The 15,943-nt window shown below is 31.4% G+C and overlaps 2 protein-coding genes and 2 long non-coding RNA genes across 14 annotated transcripts in view; 2 read left to right on the forward strand and 2 right to left on the reverse strand.

The window, feature by feature from the left end:
- The window catches only part of Nos (nitric oxide synthase), a 1,339,001-nt gene that overhangs the window by 178,048 nt on the left and 1,145,010 nt on the right, over positions 1–15,943 (forward strand).
- Positions 2,405–4,727, reverse strand: LOC116416139. Its single transcript, XR_004226670.2, has 3 exons — positions 4,252–4,727; positions 2,685–2,745; positions 2,405–2,598 (listed from the first exon to the last, which is right to left on the reverse strand). It is a non-coding gene; the product is annotated as an uncharacterized LOC116416139 (long non-coding RNA).
- On the forward strand, positions 4,094–5,608 carry LOC116416146. The gene is made up of 2 exons (XR_004226674.2): positions 4,094–4,783; positions 4,869–5,608. It is a non-coding gene; the product is annotated as an uncharacterized LOC116416146 (long non-coding RNA).
- Positions 5,607–7,771, reverse strand: LOC116416097. Its single transcript, XM_031922759.2, has 5 exons — positions 7,475–7,771; positions 7,237–7,402; positions 6,958–7,159; positions 6,672–6,854; positions 5,607–6,568 (listed from the first exon to the last, which is right to left on the reverse strand). The coding sequence occupies exons 1-5, from the start codon at positions 7,540–7,542 to the stop codon at positions 6,432–6,434; spliced, it is 756 nt and encodes a 251-aa protein (XP_031778619.1). The 5' UTR covers positions 7,543–7,771; the 3' UTR covers positions 5,607–6,431.

The following is a 15,943-nucleotide window of genomic DNA, read 5'->3' on the forward strand; positions in this document are numbered from 1 at the left end:
AGATTTTTCATTTTCAGTGACTTTACACGATTTATATTTTTTGACAATATTAATATTTTTTGGAGGCGATAACTGATCAACTAAACATTTCTGAGTTTCATCAATTACACTTTGATTGCTATGTGCAGTTCCAGTTTTACATTTTTTCATTCGACGTTTGTCTCTTCGAGCTTGTAAAATTTTATCTTTATTTTTTTGATAGTATGTTTTTTTTTTCTTGATTGCGAGACTATGTAGATTTGTTTCCCTATGGTTTTGTAATGAAGTTTCGTCCGTTATTTGATCGTTTGTACGTTTTCTATTATGCATAACATTGTTACCTAAACCGGAAATTGTAGCTCTTGTTTCAGTTATGGAACTAAAGTTAAATTGTGAACAATAGTTGGAAAAAGTACTAAGACATGGAAAATGTTCAATTGTTCTAGTTTCAAATATTTTTAACAAATGTTTACGCATTTCACTGTTATTATATACCATTGTCTCGGGTCTATAACCAAATAAAAGGGTCACAGCATAGGCTATAGAATAAACACCACAATCTGTAGCATTTTTTTGGGACTGAACTGTTTGAAATATAATCGGTTTCTTTTGTTCATTAAAACAATAAGGATGTAACGTCTTTAAAACTATACTAATATCACTATGAAGTTCTTTATTATTCATTGAATCATACACAAATAAAGTACTAGTATCGTAATATGTACATACAAAATGACCTATTGTGGAGCCACGTTGAAATAATATTTGTATGTGTTTATTATTTTCATTTATATGCGAAATTTTTGAAATATTCTGTAAATACAACGTTGAGTAGGGTTGGTACGCAGAAAGTTGTTGTAACATTGTATGAAAATAATCTATGTGTTCATCATTGAGACAAGCATTATTAATGATAATATTTGTATCATATAATTTTCTAGGCTGAACATTTATAGGGATAGGTGTAATAATACAAGGGAAATGTGCGATGTACTTACTAACAAGTAATTTCAGTAAATGTGGACGCATGATATGAGTATTATACGTAAGAAGATCTGGTTTCATTTTGCATAATAAAGTTATTGCGAAAGCTATGGCGAAAATTCCACAATCTTTTTGATTCGTTTGTTGTTGAACCTTTGGGAAAATAACTCTCTTACCTTCCAGAAAATAATAAGGATGTAGCAATTTTAATGATTTTTCTAAATCTTTGTGCATTACTTTATTATTTATAGAATCAAAAACATAAATATAATCAGTGTCATAATAAGAAGTTACCCAATGTCCAGTATCGTTTGGATTATTGCATACTGAGGATAAATATATAATTTGTATATGCTTTTGATTTCTCGGAATTTCTGAAATAAGACCTAGGTATAAAAGTAAAGTTGAAAAGGGCTTATATTTTGAACATTTTGTTAGTAATAATAGAAAAAAATCAATGTCAGAATCTTCCAGCAAATCACCTGATGTAACACGTTTTCGTGCACATTCTGAGAAATTTTGTGTAATATTATTATCCATTTTATAATATTCTAACAAAATAGTCTACATAAACACTTAGCGGACTAATTAATGCCTTGTCGCTTAGAGCAGACGTACAAGTATCATATAAAAAATATATTTAATATAAATTTGGTTTAATTAATCTTTGGTTGTTTGAAATAATGTAAAATTTATTTTAATTTAAATACATTAGCTATCTGATTATGGCTAATAAAAGCTGTTTTATAGTTATACAGTTAATGGTTATGACTTCGGCTGTTTGCAGGTAATACAGGCTTGTGGCTGTGGTTATCTATGGTTGATGTCTCCGATTGGTGGCTTCGGTTAGATACGTAGAGACTTGGCTACCCTGATAACAGTTGCAGATTTAAACAGATTAAAATGATTATAAACGATTAAAACGAATCACAATTTCTTATTGATTGGATTAATAAACGATTGTAATCCTCAACAGTGCTCCGTTTTAATAGTTTATAATCGTTTTAATCGGTTCTAATCTACAATTGTTTGCACGATAGTGTGGCTGTACTATTTGTAACTATATTTATGACTGACAGCTTTCGCTGAATATAGCAATATTCAACTGATATGACCATGGGGTATTTATATGGCTGTTGGCTTTGGCTGATGGTTTTGGCTATAATGGCTTAATTTAGCTGATGGTTTTGGCTAATGGCTTTTGCTGATGCATATGGCTAATGGCTTTGGCTAATGGCTTTGGCAATGGCTTTGGCTAATGGCTTTGGCTAATGGCTTTGGCTATGGCTTTGGCTAGATAAGGCAGGATTTTAGTAAAAATAAATGTTGGAAATATGGATAGATATTATTTTTAAAGGAATAATTATAACTGTAAGGATATTGTTTTGTAAATAAAAATAGACGGAAGGCAGTCTATATATACAGTAAAAAAAAGAGAGAGAAAAATTGAAATTATTTATTTTATTGTTACATTGTGACAATTATTACAGTAATTTTATCAAAGTTCAGTAATACTATGATCAGTCATAATAACAAATTTCACTAAACTGCAATAATCAGTTATAATTACTTAGGATGTTAAATATCACACTTCATTAATATTATAGTCATTAGCTTTATTCAAAGACAGAAAACCTGAAAAAGAAATATGGTATAACATTAGAATATGAAAAAAGTCAATAAAAGTAATTGCAAACATGTATATAAATATGTATATATACCTTACAATTTTGTATTTTGTAGGACATAGAGAGTACCGTTATTCTTCAATCCAAATTTTAGCTGTAAAATAAAAGAAAAAAATTATGTAGATAAATAAAAAAAATCGTCTCTGGTAGAAAGTAAGCGAACTAATAAAAACTAAACGATTCTGGTTCAAAACATGGCAAAGATATGTAAAGGTAAAAAGAGTAATTACAAAAAAAAATTAGAATCGTTTCTTAAGTAATAATATTTAAATAACTACTTAAAAGGTTAACTGTGGAAGCATGATGGGAAAGAGGTTAGAATAAGTTGAAAACTGATATAGTGGACACCATACTTATTGTACACATAAAAACTCTACACAATTGCATTTTCCTACACGGAAAAACTCTACGCAGATATTTTCTACACAAATATTTCCTACACTTATTTTTTATTATTTTACTACACTGCAAAACTCTACACAATATCATAACCTATTGTTATATCATTGTTACAACAATAGGTTATACGTTTGTGTAGAGTTTTGCAGTGTAGTAAAATAATAAAAAATAAGTGTAGGAAATATTCGTGTAGAAAATATATCTGCGTAGAGTTTTTTCATGTAGGAAAATGCAATTGTGTAGAGTTTTTATGTGTACAGTAAGTATGGTGTCATATAGTGTGAGTGTATTTAATTTGCTGTTTTTAATAACCTGTAAGAAACATAATTATCCTGAAAGATGTACGTCTCAACTCAGTGTTCGAGTCAGTCACATATGGTGGCATATATACAGTGTATTAATGCAAAGATGTAAAATTTTTTGTGTAGATGCTTGTTTTATTACATAGAAACAAGATAGCGTAACAATTTTATCTTGTCTGTCTTTGGTAGCTGTTCAAAATTTGAACATCTTGAAAAAAATCACCACACAAAAATTTAGCCCTCCAAGTATGATAGTTTTTAATTGAGTGCGAACAAAAATTATCAATAGTTACATACGACTGCTTGTTTTCTGATTTTGTTTTCGCTCTCAAAACTATCATACTCAGAGGTTTAAAATTGTACAAGGTGATTTATTTAAAGATATTGAAACAATATATCTAATTGTTTTGATTTCACGTGTTTCAGTTACATTTTCATATAAACACCTATTTGTACATTTTGTCCACTATAAGCCATAGGATTTGATGTGGAACACCTAGCAGAGTTTGTTAAGTAAAAATTATTACGCTAACCTGTTTGTGCATAATGAAACAAGTATCTACACTAAAATGTACAGCAAAAATTATAATGCTCTGCATATATGCCACCATAATGATATATACTACCTGCGACTGACTCGAACACTGAGTTGAGAATATCTATTAAGATAATTACATCTGGACTTCATCCTTGGTAATATTCAACACACAAATTGTAACTGATGTTTTTAAAATTCACGTGCATACTAGAGTAGTTAAGGCAGTGAACGTTGTGTGTGATTATGTATATGTTTGTGTGTATAGATGTGCAGGTTAGGTTACCACTCTTAGCACATGCCTTGTAATCTAAAAGTTTCCATTTAAATAATGTTAGAAAAACATATTTTTAATAATTTTTACCTGTTTTTGCTAAAATGAACGTTGACTTGCACCGAATAATTGGAAATCAACAGGTGGAATGTTGTAGAAAGTAAAAATGAAGTTGCATGTTATTTGCCAGGTGCTCTTTTCTCTCTCCCTTATTAAAGTTATTGGCTCCAAGCCATGTAAGCTATGTACTCTTGAAAATCTTTTATTCTTCCTTAATAAGCTGTTAACTCCAAACCATGTATACTCTACAAGCTTTTTTGTTATCAACATAAACACGTTGATTGTTTGTTGTTCTCACGCTCAGATACGTCACGTATACTTCTTTATACGCGGTTACATATGCGAGTCCAAAAAAATGCAACTGCGCATCCAAATCGCGCATGGATTGCTTTCTCATAAATTTCTGTCGTGAGCCGCGCGCGGGATTGCTTTCCCATAAGTTTCTGTCATCAACGGCGCACGGGATTGCTTTCTCATATATTTCTTCAACTATACGGCTATTTATGTAGCTCTAAAAAATTTATAACATTTTTTAACAAATGTTAGACGTTGTAAAATAAAGGTAAGTCACGTATATTAATAAAATAGAATAATAATTTGTACGAAATAAGTATAACCCTAACCCTAAAATATAATTAACTTTGTAGGCAGTATGATACACGAATCAATCTGGAACAGATTTAAATAAAATTTTTATTTTGAAAATCAAGTAACCTGCATGAAGAATATTGTTTAAATATGGAAAACGATAAAAATTCTGAAAATGTTCTGTACACATGTGTTTCTTGTGAAAAAACTTTTAAAAGAAAGAGAGATTTAATAATACATGAAAGAATACACTCAAAAAATAAACCACATATATGCACTATATGTAAAAAAAGTTTTACTCAAATGGGAAATTTAAATGTGCATATCAAGATCCATGATACTGTGAAAGCTTTTAAATGCTTAATATGCGAAAAAAGTTTCAAAACAAATGGGCAATTAAAAGTACATCAAAGTATACATAAAGGTTTGAAAAATTACAGTTGTAATGAGTGTAATAAGAAGTTCTCCCAAAATCAACATCTACAAACTCATAGATTGACACATACTGATCTATGTAACTTTACATGTCATATCTGTAATAAAACTTTTGTTAGAAAAGATGTTTTGGAAAAACATGTAAACTCACAACATCCTAAAAATGTTTACACATGTAATTATTGTAAGAGAACATACGTTAACAAAAAATATTTGGAAAAGCACATTATGGCTCATATGTCTGGAAAAGTTAAAATTGTAAAAATTCTTAAAACTCTAAGACCTCCAGTTTTATCTGTACCCTTATTATAAAATTATTAATTATACTATATATACACAATAAAAAAATATTTGTTCAAAAACATTGTACTACTTATTTTATTTAATTAATTAACTTATTTTTTGTTTGAAATATATGTTGCCAAAAAGAACAGTTTTATATCATCGTAATCTCATAATAGTCTTTTTATTTACTTTATATTATAAAAAATATACGTAGACTTGATACATTGTTTGTACAAACAAATAAACAAACTTCATGCAAATACAAAATTATATAGAAATATTATGTTAACTTTTTAATATAGTAAATTCTATATTAGGAACTACAAATATACTTTTGTTTACGGAGTCATCTTTATCTTTAAAAGATACAATTCTCTTCTTGTAACAAGTCTTAAAAGTCATTTAAATTATTTAAATACTTGAACATGTAATTGAAAATCTTAAGTCAATTAGTCTTTGAAGTCATTATACTTTAGCGTGTAACTGAAAATATCATAATTATATATTAATCTTTGAAACTAATTAAACATTATGAAAATACTGTTATAATAAGAGTATTGACTTTTTAAATATATAATTATTTTAGTTTCGATAAACACGAGTATCACATATTTTTAGTCTGAAGAATAACTATCAAAATATGTTTCTAATATCACAGTCATAAAACTATGAATCACATTTTGTACCAAACTTGTACGTAATTAGTCTTATGATTTGTTATTCTTCTTTAATCTAGTTCAAAATTGTAATAGTATAAAATAAAAGCAAAGTAATAAATAAAAGCTTTGAACCGTAAAACTCAGAACATATGAAATATGTAACAGTAATTTTTTTTTAAATAATCAATAAATAATAGCTTTTAACCGTAGAACTCAAAATATATGGAATATTTTAAATGTAATTCAACATTTTTTGTCACTTGTGCGTATGCGTTTAACTGGTCGGCTACCACGTTGAACTTCTGCTGCTGTTAAAGCTGGTTTTTCAGCATCCAACTTTATGTTATTGATGCTATCGCAAAAAATTGTTACAAGGGAGTCTAAAAAAGAAAAGAAATTATCAAAAAGAAGTCTACAAAAAATGGATTTTAATATCGCATATTAAATTTAAATGTCAAAAATTATATACATGTAAAGACAAACCTTGGCCTTTTAATATTCCTGTAACAGTGACATAATCTCCAATTTCAACCTCACATTCCGTAAACTGTTTCACTTGAACAGTGATTTTTTTAATCCCATCGGTGATTGCTCCTAATCCATAAGTCATATGGCCACTACGATTGTGCAATAACGAAAACTTCGTTCTTATGTAGCCAGAAATTTCTAAAACAATTGGGAAATAGGTAAAAATAACAAATAAAACAATTGGGAAATAGGTAAAAATAACAAATTAGATAAAAAATATCAATTAAAAATTACTACTCACCTATTAGTCCTTCTAAAGTGTGTATGTTATCAAAAGTGGCCTTTTGAAGTTGATTCGTCGTTTGATTTTGTAAGTTGTGATAGCCCAAAAAAGAAACTTCTGTATTTTCCTTTATTATTACTTCAAATGGGACCAAATTACTTTCGTCCTTGATTTTCGATGGGGCAACAGCTCGACAGTGGCCACCATTAATACTTACTACCTATAAATAAAAAAAGAAACAAAAATATACATATTGAAAACTATGGTATGATGTAAATAATAAGTAAGATAACTTACCCTGCTAGAACAAATTTCTTTAGATAATTTATTGATAAGATCTACGTCCCATACAAGAATAGGAATGCGTCTGTTTCCATTTGATACAACAAATTTAAATAATAAATCGTTCTTGCCAGGAGCTTTTGCAGGAGCAGTAATTGCATCGACATACCCCACAATGATTCTATAATGTAAACGTAAAAAACAATATAAAACGTGAAATAAAAACAAACAATATAACCTCACAAATACTTACGTGGTTACATCACGATCTTCCAAATACTCCATCTCCTCATCGGTTGTATAAGAAGAACTACAATTCATTTTTATAAAGTGAATGCACTGAATTGTTGGACTTTAAAAATGAATTTCTTTTAGCCAGACCAGATTAAAAAAACACAACGATTCTCTTGTATGACGATTATAAATAAAATCGGCAGTAAGTATATGGCGGGAAAGCATATAGTAACCTCAACCTGAATAGCGGAAATGAGCGGGATTTCGATATTTATGAGAAAGCAATCCCCTTACTCTTGGCCGTGCGCGGCTAACTTCACGGTCCTATCACATTTCGGGCTGAAGAATAAATAGGTGATTTCAGCATTTTTGGATTATCTACTCCCATATTATAAAAATAGGCAGCTTTTTCACTAATGTTTTTGTTGGAAATCATAGTTTAGCTCAGAAGACATGCTAATAAGCCAAAAAATCCAACCAATAATGATGATAAGTATTTTTTTTTGTATAATGAAAAATCCGAACACCAATATAGAAGTAAATATGTCACGGGCGCCGCGGCTCCGTCTGCTTCTCAAACTCGCCTTCGTGGCGCTACCGCGCCACTTGATGTTCTTTTTTTTATTTTGGCCGCTGAATTTAATTAACTACGCAGGTTTTCGCACCTGCATATCTGCGATATTGTTTTAAGCCATTTATATTAGGTTATTTTGGAACGATTATTAAACCCAAGATCTATGCCTTCATTAAGGATGCATGGCCTGCACTTATTACCGTAAAAGCTGTTTAATAATTAAATTGTTATTATTTTAGTCAGCGATTAATTCTTAGAAAAACTGTTTCACGCGTACCTAATTTTAGGAACATTTTCGTCTATGTACACCTCATTATAAGTTTAATACTATATATGTATACCGAATTTTGAGGACGCTTAGTTACAGGGTTGTGGCGATACTTTTGTCAGAGTTTAATTCATTTATTTTTCTAGGTCTTTTAAATAGTTGGTACTAATTATGCTTAACTAGATTTTTATGTCCTTATTTTGATTATTTTTACTGCTGAATTTGATTCACTACGCATGATTTCGCTCCTGCATATCTACAGCATTGTTTCTAGCCATTACTCTAAAGTTATTTTGATGCGATTATTTAACTCAAGTTCTATGCTAACATTAAGGTTGTATATCTTGCACTAATCAACCTAGCAGCTTTTTAGTAAGTAAAGTGATTAAAGTTTAATTTAATTATTCTTCTAGGAGTTTTAATTCGTAGATACTTATAAACTTTAAGTAGATATTTATGTTCTTTTTTTTATTTTGGCCGCTGAATTTAATTAACTACGCAGGTTTTCGCACCTGCATATCTGCGATATTGTTTCGAGCCATTAATATTAGGTTATTTTGGAACGATTATTGAACCCAAGATCTATGCCTTCATTAAGGTTGTATAGCTTGCACTTATCAACTTAGCAGCTTTTTAGTAAGTAAATTCCTGTCATTTTAGTCAGTTGTTTCGTCTCAGTTTAACGTTTCTACGCGCACCTAAGATCAGGAACATCTTTGTCTATGTACACCTGATTATGAGTTCAAAACTATATATGTATACTGAATTTTGGGGTCGCTTAGTTACAGGGTTGTGGCGATACTTTTCTGTAGTTTAATTCATTTATTTTTCTAGGTCTTTAATATAGTTGGTACTATTTATGCTCAACTAGATTTTTATGTCTTTATTATGATTATTTTTACTGCTGAATTTGATTCACTACGCCTGATTTCGCACCTGCATATCTACGAGATTGTTTCTAGCCATTACTCTAAAGTTATTTGGACACGATTAGTTAACTCAAGTTCTATGCTCACATTAAGGTTGTATAGCTTGCACTAATCAACCTAGCAGCTTTTTAGAAAGTTAATTGCTATCATTTCAGTCATTGGTTTCGTCTCAGTTTAACGTTTCTACGCGCACCTAAGATCAGGAACATCTTTGTCTATGTACACCTCATTATAAGTTCCAAACTATATATGTATACCGAATTTTGGGGACGCATATTTAAAGGGTTGTAGCGATGCTGCTCTCAAAGTATAATTTAATTATTCTTCTAGGAGTTTTAATTTGTAGATACTGATAAACTTTAAGTAGATATTTATGTTCTTTTTTTTATTTTCGCCGCTGAATTTAATTAACTACGCAGGTTTTCGCACCTGCATATCTGCGATATTGTTTCAAGCCATTAATATTAGGTTATTTTTAAACGATTATTAAACCGTAGATCTATGCCTTCATTAAGGATGCATAGCTTGCACTTATTACCTTAAAAACTGTTTAATAAGTGAATTTTCATCATTTCAGTCAGCGGTTCATTCTTAGAAAAATGCTTCACGCGTACCTAATTTTAGGAACATTTTCGTCTATGTACACTTCATTATGAGTTCAAAACTATATATGTATACCGAATTTTGGGGATGCATATTTAAAGGGTTGTAGCGATGCTTCTCTCAAAGTTGAATTCATTTAATTTTCTAGAAGTTTTAATTTGTAGATACTAATAAACTTTAAGTAGATATTTATGTTCTTTTTTTTATTTTCGCCGCTGAATTTAATTAACTACGCAGGTTTTCGCACCTGCATATTTACGATATTGTTTCCAGCCATTAATATTAGTTTATTTTGGAACGATTATTAAACCCAAGATCTATGCCTTCATTAAGGATGCATAGCTTGCACTTATTACCTTAAAAGCTGTTTAATAAGTAAATTGTTATTATTTTAGTCAGCGGTTTATTCTTAAAAAAACTGTTCCACGCGTACTTAAGATCAGGAACATTTTCGTCTATGTACACCTCATTATAAGTTCAAAACTATATATGTATACCGAATTTTGGGGACGCATATGTAAAGGGTTGTAGTGATGCTTCTCTCAAAGTTTAATTCATTTAATCTTCTACATTGAAAAAAGATTTGTGGAGTAGTGCCCCCAAAGTCGTACGGCAGCTCCACAACTGCCATCGAGAAGCTGCTTGTCGAAATTCAAGGAGCAGCCACTCAAAACATATCGAGGAACAGTCCCTCTCAATTGTCGGGGAACAGATTCTCGGCTCAATAATTACGAAACGTCGCGAATCAGCCGTTTTTAAAATTAGAAAACTTTAAATGTTCAATGCAAATTTTAGTAATTATTATATATTATTAATTATAAAGAAGTATAAAATTTATGAAATGACATGTTTGTTAATAAACAATTTTTATAAATAAATTAATCATTGCAAAATTTTGGTCCGAGAATATTTTTTTTATACTGAATGGCACATTCTAAACAAAATTATCGCATTAATTTTTTTCATATATTGTTTACTTTTTAAGATATACGCGTTGGAAAATGAAAAAAAGGCAATTTTAGGCCTTTCTTGGGCGCTTATTACTTTGACAAAATTGAATATTGTTTAAATGTAAAAGGCATAAAATGTTTGTCTCAAGTTAGTAGATATACTTTAAAATTAAATGTCAGATTAACATTTTATGCCTTTTACATTTAAACAATATTCAATTTGGCCGAAGTAATAAGCGATTAAAAAAGGCCTAAAAATGACTTTTTTTTTATTTTCAAACGCGTATATCTTGAAAAGTAAACAATATCTGAAATAATTAATGCGATTACTTTGTTTTTAGAATAAGCCATTAAATATAATAAAAATATTCTCGGACTGAAATTTTGCACTTAATAATTTATTTATAAAAATTGTTTAATAACAATTATGCATATGCATAAGTGCATTTCGTATATTTCCTCTAATATATATTAGAGGAAATGAACGAAATGCACTTCCTTTTGGCCCCGCTTTCAAGCCATCTCCTACCATAACCCCAAAATCTAACCTAATCTGACCCTTTCGCGCAGATCGCCGTCCGCAGAGTATCTACTACCCAAATTATCGAGGTCCTGCTACACAATATATCTTGAGTAGCAGCTCTCCTTTATCGAGGGGCAGCTCCTCGATGATCGAGTAACAGCAACTCAAACACTAAATGTAGCAGCTCCTAAGGAAGCTGCTGCACGAATCTTTTTTCAGTGTAGGAGTTTTAATTTGTAGATACTGATAAACTTTGAGTAGACATTTATGTTCTTTTTTTTTCCGCTGCTAGATTCAATTAATTACGCAGGTTTTTGCACCTGCATATCTACGATATTGATTCTAGCCTTTACTGTGAAAGTTTAATTTATTTATTCTTGTAGAAGTTTTAAATCGTGGATACCATTCATGTTTAATTAGATTTTCATGTTCTTAATTTCGTTATTTCTTCTGCTGGATTTGATTGACAACGCAAATTTACGCACCTGAATATCTACGATATGGTTTCCAGCCATTAATATTACGTTATTTTGGAACGATTATGAAACCCAAGATCTATGCCTTTATTAAGGATGCATAGCTTTCACTTATTACCTTAAATAAGCTGTTTAATAAGTAAATAGTTATTATTTTAGTCAGCGGTTCATTCTTAGAAAAACTATTTCACGCGTACCTAATTTTAGGAACATTTTTGTCTATGTACACCTCATTATAAGTTTAAAGCTATATATGTATACCGAATTTTGAGGACCTTAGTTACAGGGTTGTGGCGATACTTCTCTCAAAGTTTAATTCATTTATTTTTCTAGGTATTTTTAATAGTTGGTACTATTTATGCTTAACTAGATTTTTATGTCCTTATTTTGATTATTTTTGCTGCTGAATTTGATACACTACGCATGATTTCGCTCCAAGCATATCTACGACATTGTTTCTAGCCATTACTCTAAAGTTATTTCGATACGATTATTTAACTCAAGTTCTATTATGGTTGTATAGCTTGCACTTATCAACCTAGCAGCTTTTTAGTAATTAAATTGCTATCAATTCAGTCAGTGGTTTTGTCTCAGTTGAACGTTTTTATGCGTACCTAAGATCAGGAACATCTTTGTCTATGTACACCTCATTATGAGTTCAAAACTATATATGTATACCGGATTTTGGGGACGCATATTTAATGGGTTGTAGTGATGCTTCTCTCAAAGTTTAATTCATTTAATCTTCTAGGAGTTTCAATTTGTAGATATTGATAAACTTTAAGTAGATATTTATGTTCTTAATTTGATTATTGTCTCAGCTGGATTTGATTGACAACGCAAATTTACGCACCTGTATATCTACGATATTGATTCCAGCCATTAATATTAGGTTATTTTGGAACGATTATCAAACCCAAGATCTATGCTTACATTAAGGATGTATAGCTTGCATTTATTATCTTAAAAGCTGCTTAATAAGTAAATTGCTATTATTTCAGTCACAGATTTATCTTTATTCAAACGTTTCTACTTGTACCTAAGTTTAGGAACATTTTCGTCAATTAGAGTTTAAAACTATATATGTATACCGTATTTTAACGACGCTCAGTTGAAGGGATGTGGCGATGTTTTTCTCAAAGTTTAATTCATTTAATCTATCAGGAGTTTTAAATTTTGGATACCATTTCAGACGCTAAGTTCGAGAGTTGTGCTGATGCCTTTATCAAAGTGTATAAAAATATATTTAGTACGAAAATCAAATGAGATTTTCCTTGTTGTTTATTTTAGCTGATAATCTTAATCAATGTTTTTAGTTTTCTCATGTTTTTAAACTTTTTTGAGCAGTCAATTGAGCGAAGTTCTACGAATATAATTAACACTACATCATGCACCAATTAGCTCAAAATTTTTTTATATTTTAGTTTTTTATCAAAAGTCTAACGCTCTTGTCTGAGTTGAACATATAAACTTGTTTTCAATCTCAGGATCTATTTTGCTTGATTCTAAGCACGTTACCTTTGGAGTATACTGAATATTTAGGACGCTAAGTCAGAGGGTTGTGGCTATATGCCTTTTTCATATTTTAATTGGGAGTTTCTAGATCAAGAACTATACGATGCATTAGAGATTTTTGTACTTGACGCTTAGTTTCTTAATTTGTAACTTAACAAAATGTTTATTTTTTAAGCTTATATAATATTTGTAGTAGTTGTACGCCCTCATGTACCTAAAATTGGGTGTATAATTCTTATTACGTCCTCAAACTGCTGATTAGATACATAAAACTTTGAGGACCGTCCTCAAAATTTGCTAAAGTCCTCAAACTTTATCATACACAATTGAATTTGTCTCCAAATATGTACTATTATATATAAAACTTTGGGGCCGGTCCCCATATTTAGGCTTAGATGTATAAAAGTTTGGGGACCGGCCCCAAAGTTAGCAAATGTACTCAAACTTTGGTGTATATCAAGATTCATGGTCTCAAACTTCGACATTAATACATATATAAATATATTTTAAATATGTATATTCATAAATACATTTTGTAGTATTGAAATTCATAATAACAGATAATCTAACACACTTGAAATTTTAGACCATCAGAGCCGACTAATATACAGTAAATTATTATTTTTGTACAATTAAAAAAAAGTTGAGATCTGGTCTTGTACCCGTGTTTTGCTTCCTCCTAGAGGAAGCTTTGTAATAATAGAATTTTGAGTTTCGTCAAAACTCCTAGAAAATACTTTTTGGTGTGTTAGAAGTTCAAATCAAGTGTTTTTAGAAAATACCCGTATGGATGTGTGTCTGTTTTTTTCCCCCTTTGGGCGAAGAGGTGTTAGGGATAATCTTAGAAAGACCATAGCGTGACTTTGTTTATGGGGTAGTCGTAACAGCCCTATCCGCAATGTCAGCCGTGTGTCGGATTCACACCGACTAAACCCATCCTTTTTACGGCCAGATGAAAAACACGCGAAAGGCTTTTACGCCCTCTTCTAATTGATGTGGTCGTTATCACGTTTCTTTTTTCTGCGTCGTCCTGGCGTCTGCTTCTTTCCGCATCGTCCGGTCGTCTGCTTCGTGCGGCATCGTCCGGTCATCCTCTGGACAGCCTCAACCCCGACACGGCTCAGTGACCTTCGTCTAGCTACATTTTTATTCCGTTGTTTCGCCTTGTCTTTGCCTTCTTTTCTCTTTGTCGTTTCTATATTTCTTGAGAATAGTCCTTACGTAGTTGTTTACTGCGTTCCAACCAACCTCCGACGTCAACATAGTTGTCAGCATTGACTCATATGTCACTCTGGTCTAAAAATAACACTCGAGTTCTTCTCGCTACATTGGTATCGCGAACAGTCACAGAGAACATGCTTTGCATCTTCATTAGCATCCAAACAAGCTGGGCAGTTCGGACTGTCGTCTAATTTAAATCGGTGCAGATAAGCCCGGAAGCATCCGTGCCCAGTTAAAATCTGTGCGAAGTAGTAGTCAACCTCCCCATGTGCTCTTCCAGTCCAATCCTCTATTTTTGGTATAAGGCGATGTGTCCACCGCCCTTTGTCACTAACATCCCATCTTGTTTGACATTTGGCCATTGTCTTTGACACTTTACACGATTGTGTGCTACCTCAAGCATGATTTTTGTTCTGCCTTCTTCTAGTAGCTCTCCGGGTGTGTTCTTTCGTTTTAGCATAGCTTAAGCCATGGTTACACTTAACTGCACAAACATGTGCACACGGTAAAATTTTTACATATTTTAGCTGTAATTCCTGCGTTAGCTAACAGAGAACGTGTGTAGACGCGAGAAAAGCGGAGGTCAGTGTAAAAACCCAAACAACGGTTAAGAGGGAAGAGAGAAGGGCGGTGCCTTGACAAGATTTTTCCATTAAAGGATTTTTTTTCTAACTGCCACTATCTGCACCCTTTTATGCGCACAGATAGTAAAAATATAATGATTATCAGGGTCATTGCTCCTGCCCCGTGGAGGGGCAGGGGGGGGGAAGCAATTCCGTGTCATTACACGAGGGATCGCCAGCTGTCCGTGTGGATCGCCAAATGTCGCAAGAGCTGTCTCGAGATGTCTCTATAGGGTGCAAAAAATGTAAGAGAAGTAAATACCTTCTTATAAGTTTACATCATTAGAGGGGGGTGGTTGCGAGGCTGTTGTGATCGTTTATACTCAAAATATAAAGCGTATTTTTGTACATAGTGCAACTGTGGGCCACATGCCCCGCAAGTTGAAACGGTCACGACTTATCTCGGTCCTGTAGTAATTAAATTTATATAAAAATACAAAATCTATTGATTTTACTATCTGAAAAGTCGCGAACATTTACTAATCTGCGTCGTGATTCTGACAACAGATTAAATAGAAAGATTTTAAATTTTTATAATAATTCTCAATTGTGATAGTTCAGGTCCGGGATACCAGGTAGTAGAGGGTTATCGCAATAAAGAGACTTTTGTTCTTTATAACAAAAATAAATATATTCAAATAAATAAATAATAGAATATTGCGTATATCTTGCATATATTCTAAGTATCACAAAAATTAAATGGGGGTAAATCCGTTTTGATTTTTACAAACAAAAATAAACAGATACGCGTTTAAGATGCGTAATCTGATTTGAATTGTATTGTTACAAGAAGAGATTTTATGCAG

Source organism: Nasonia vitripennis (assembly GCF_009193385.2).
Source record: "Nasonia vitripennis strain AsymCx chromosome 1 unlocalized genomic scaffold, Nvit_psr_1.1 chr1_random0002, whole genome shotgun sequence".
Classification (NCBI taxonomy): domain Eukaryota; kingdom Metazoa; phylum Arthropoda; class Insecta; order Hymenoptera; family Pteromalidae; genus Nasonia; species Nasonia vitripennis.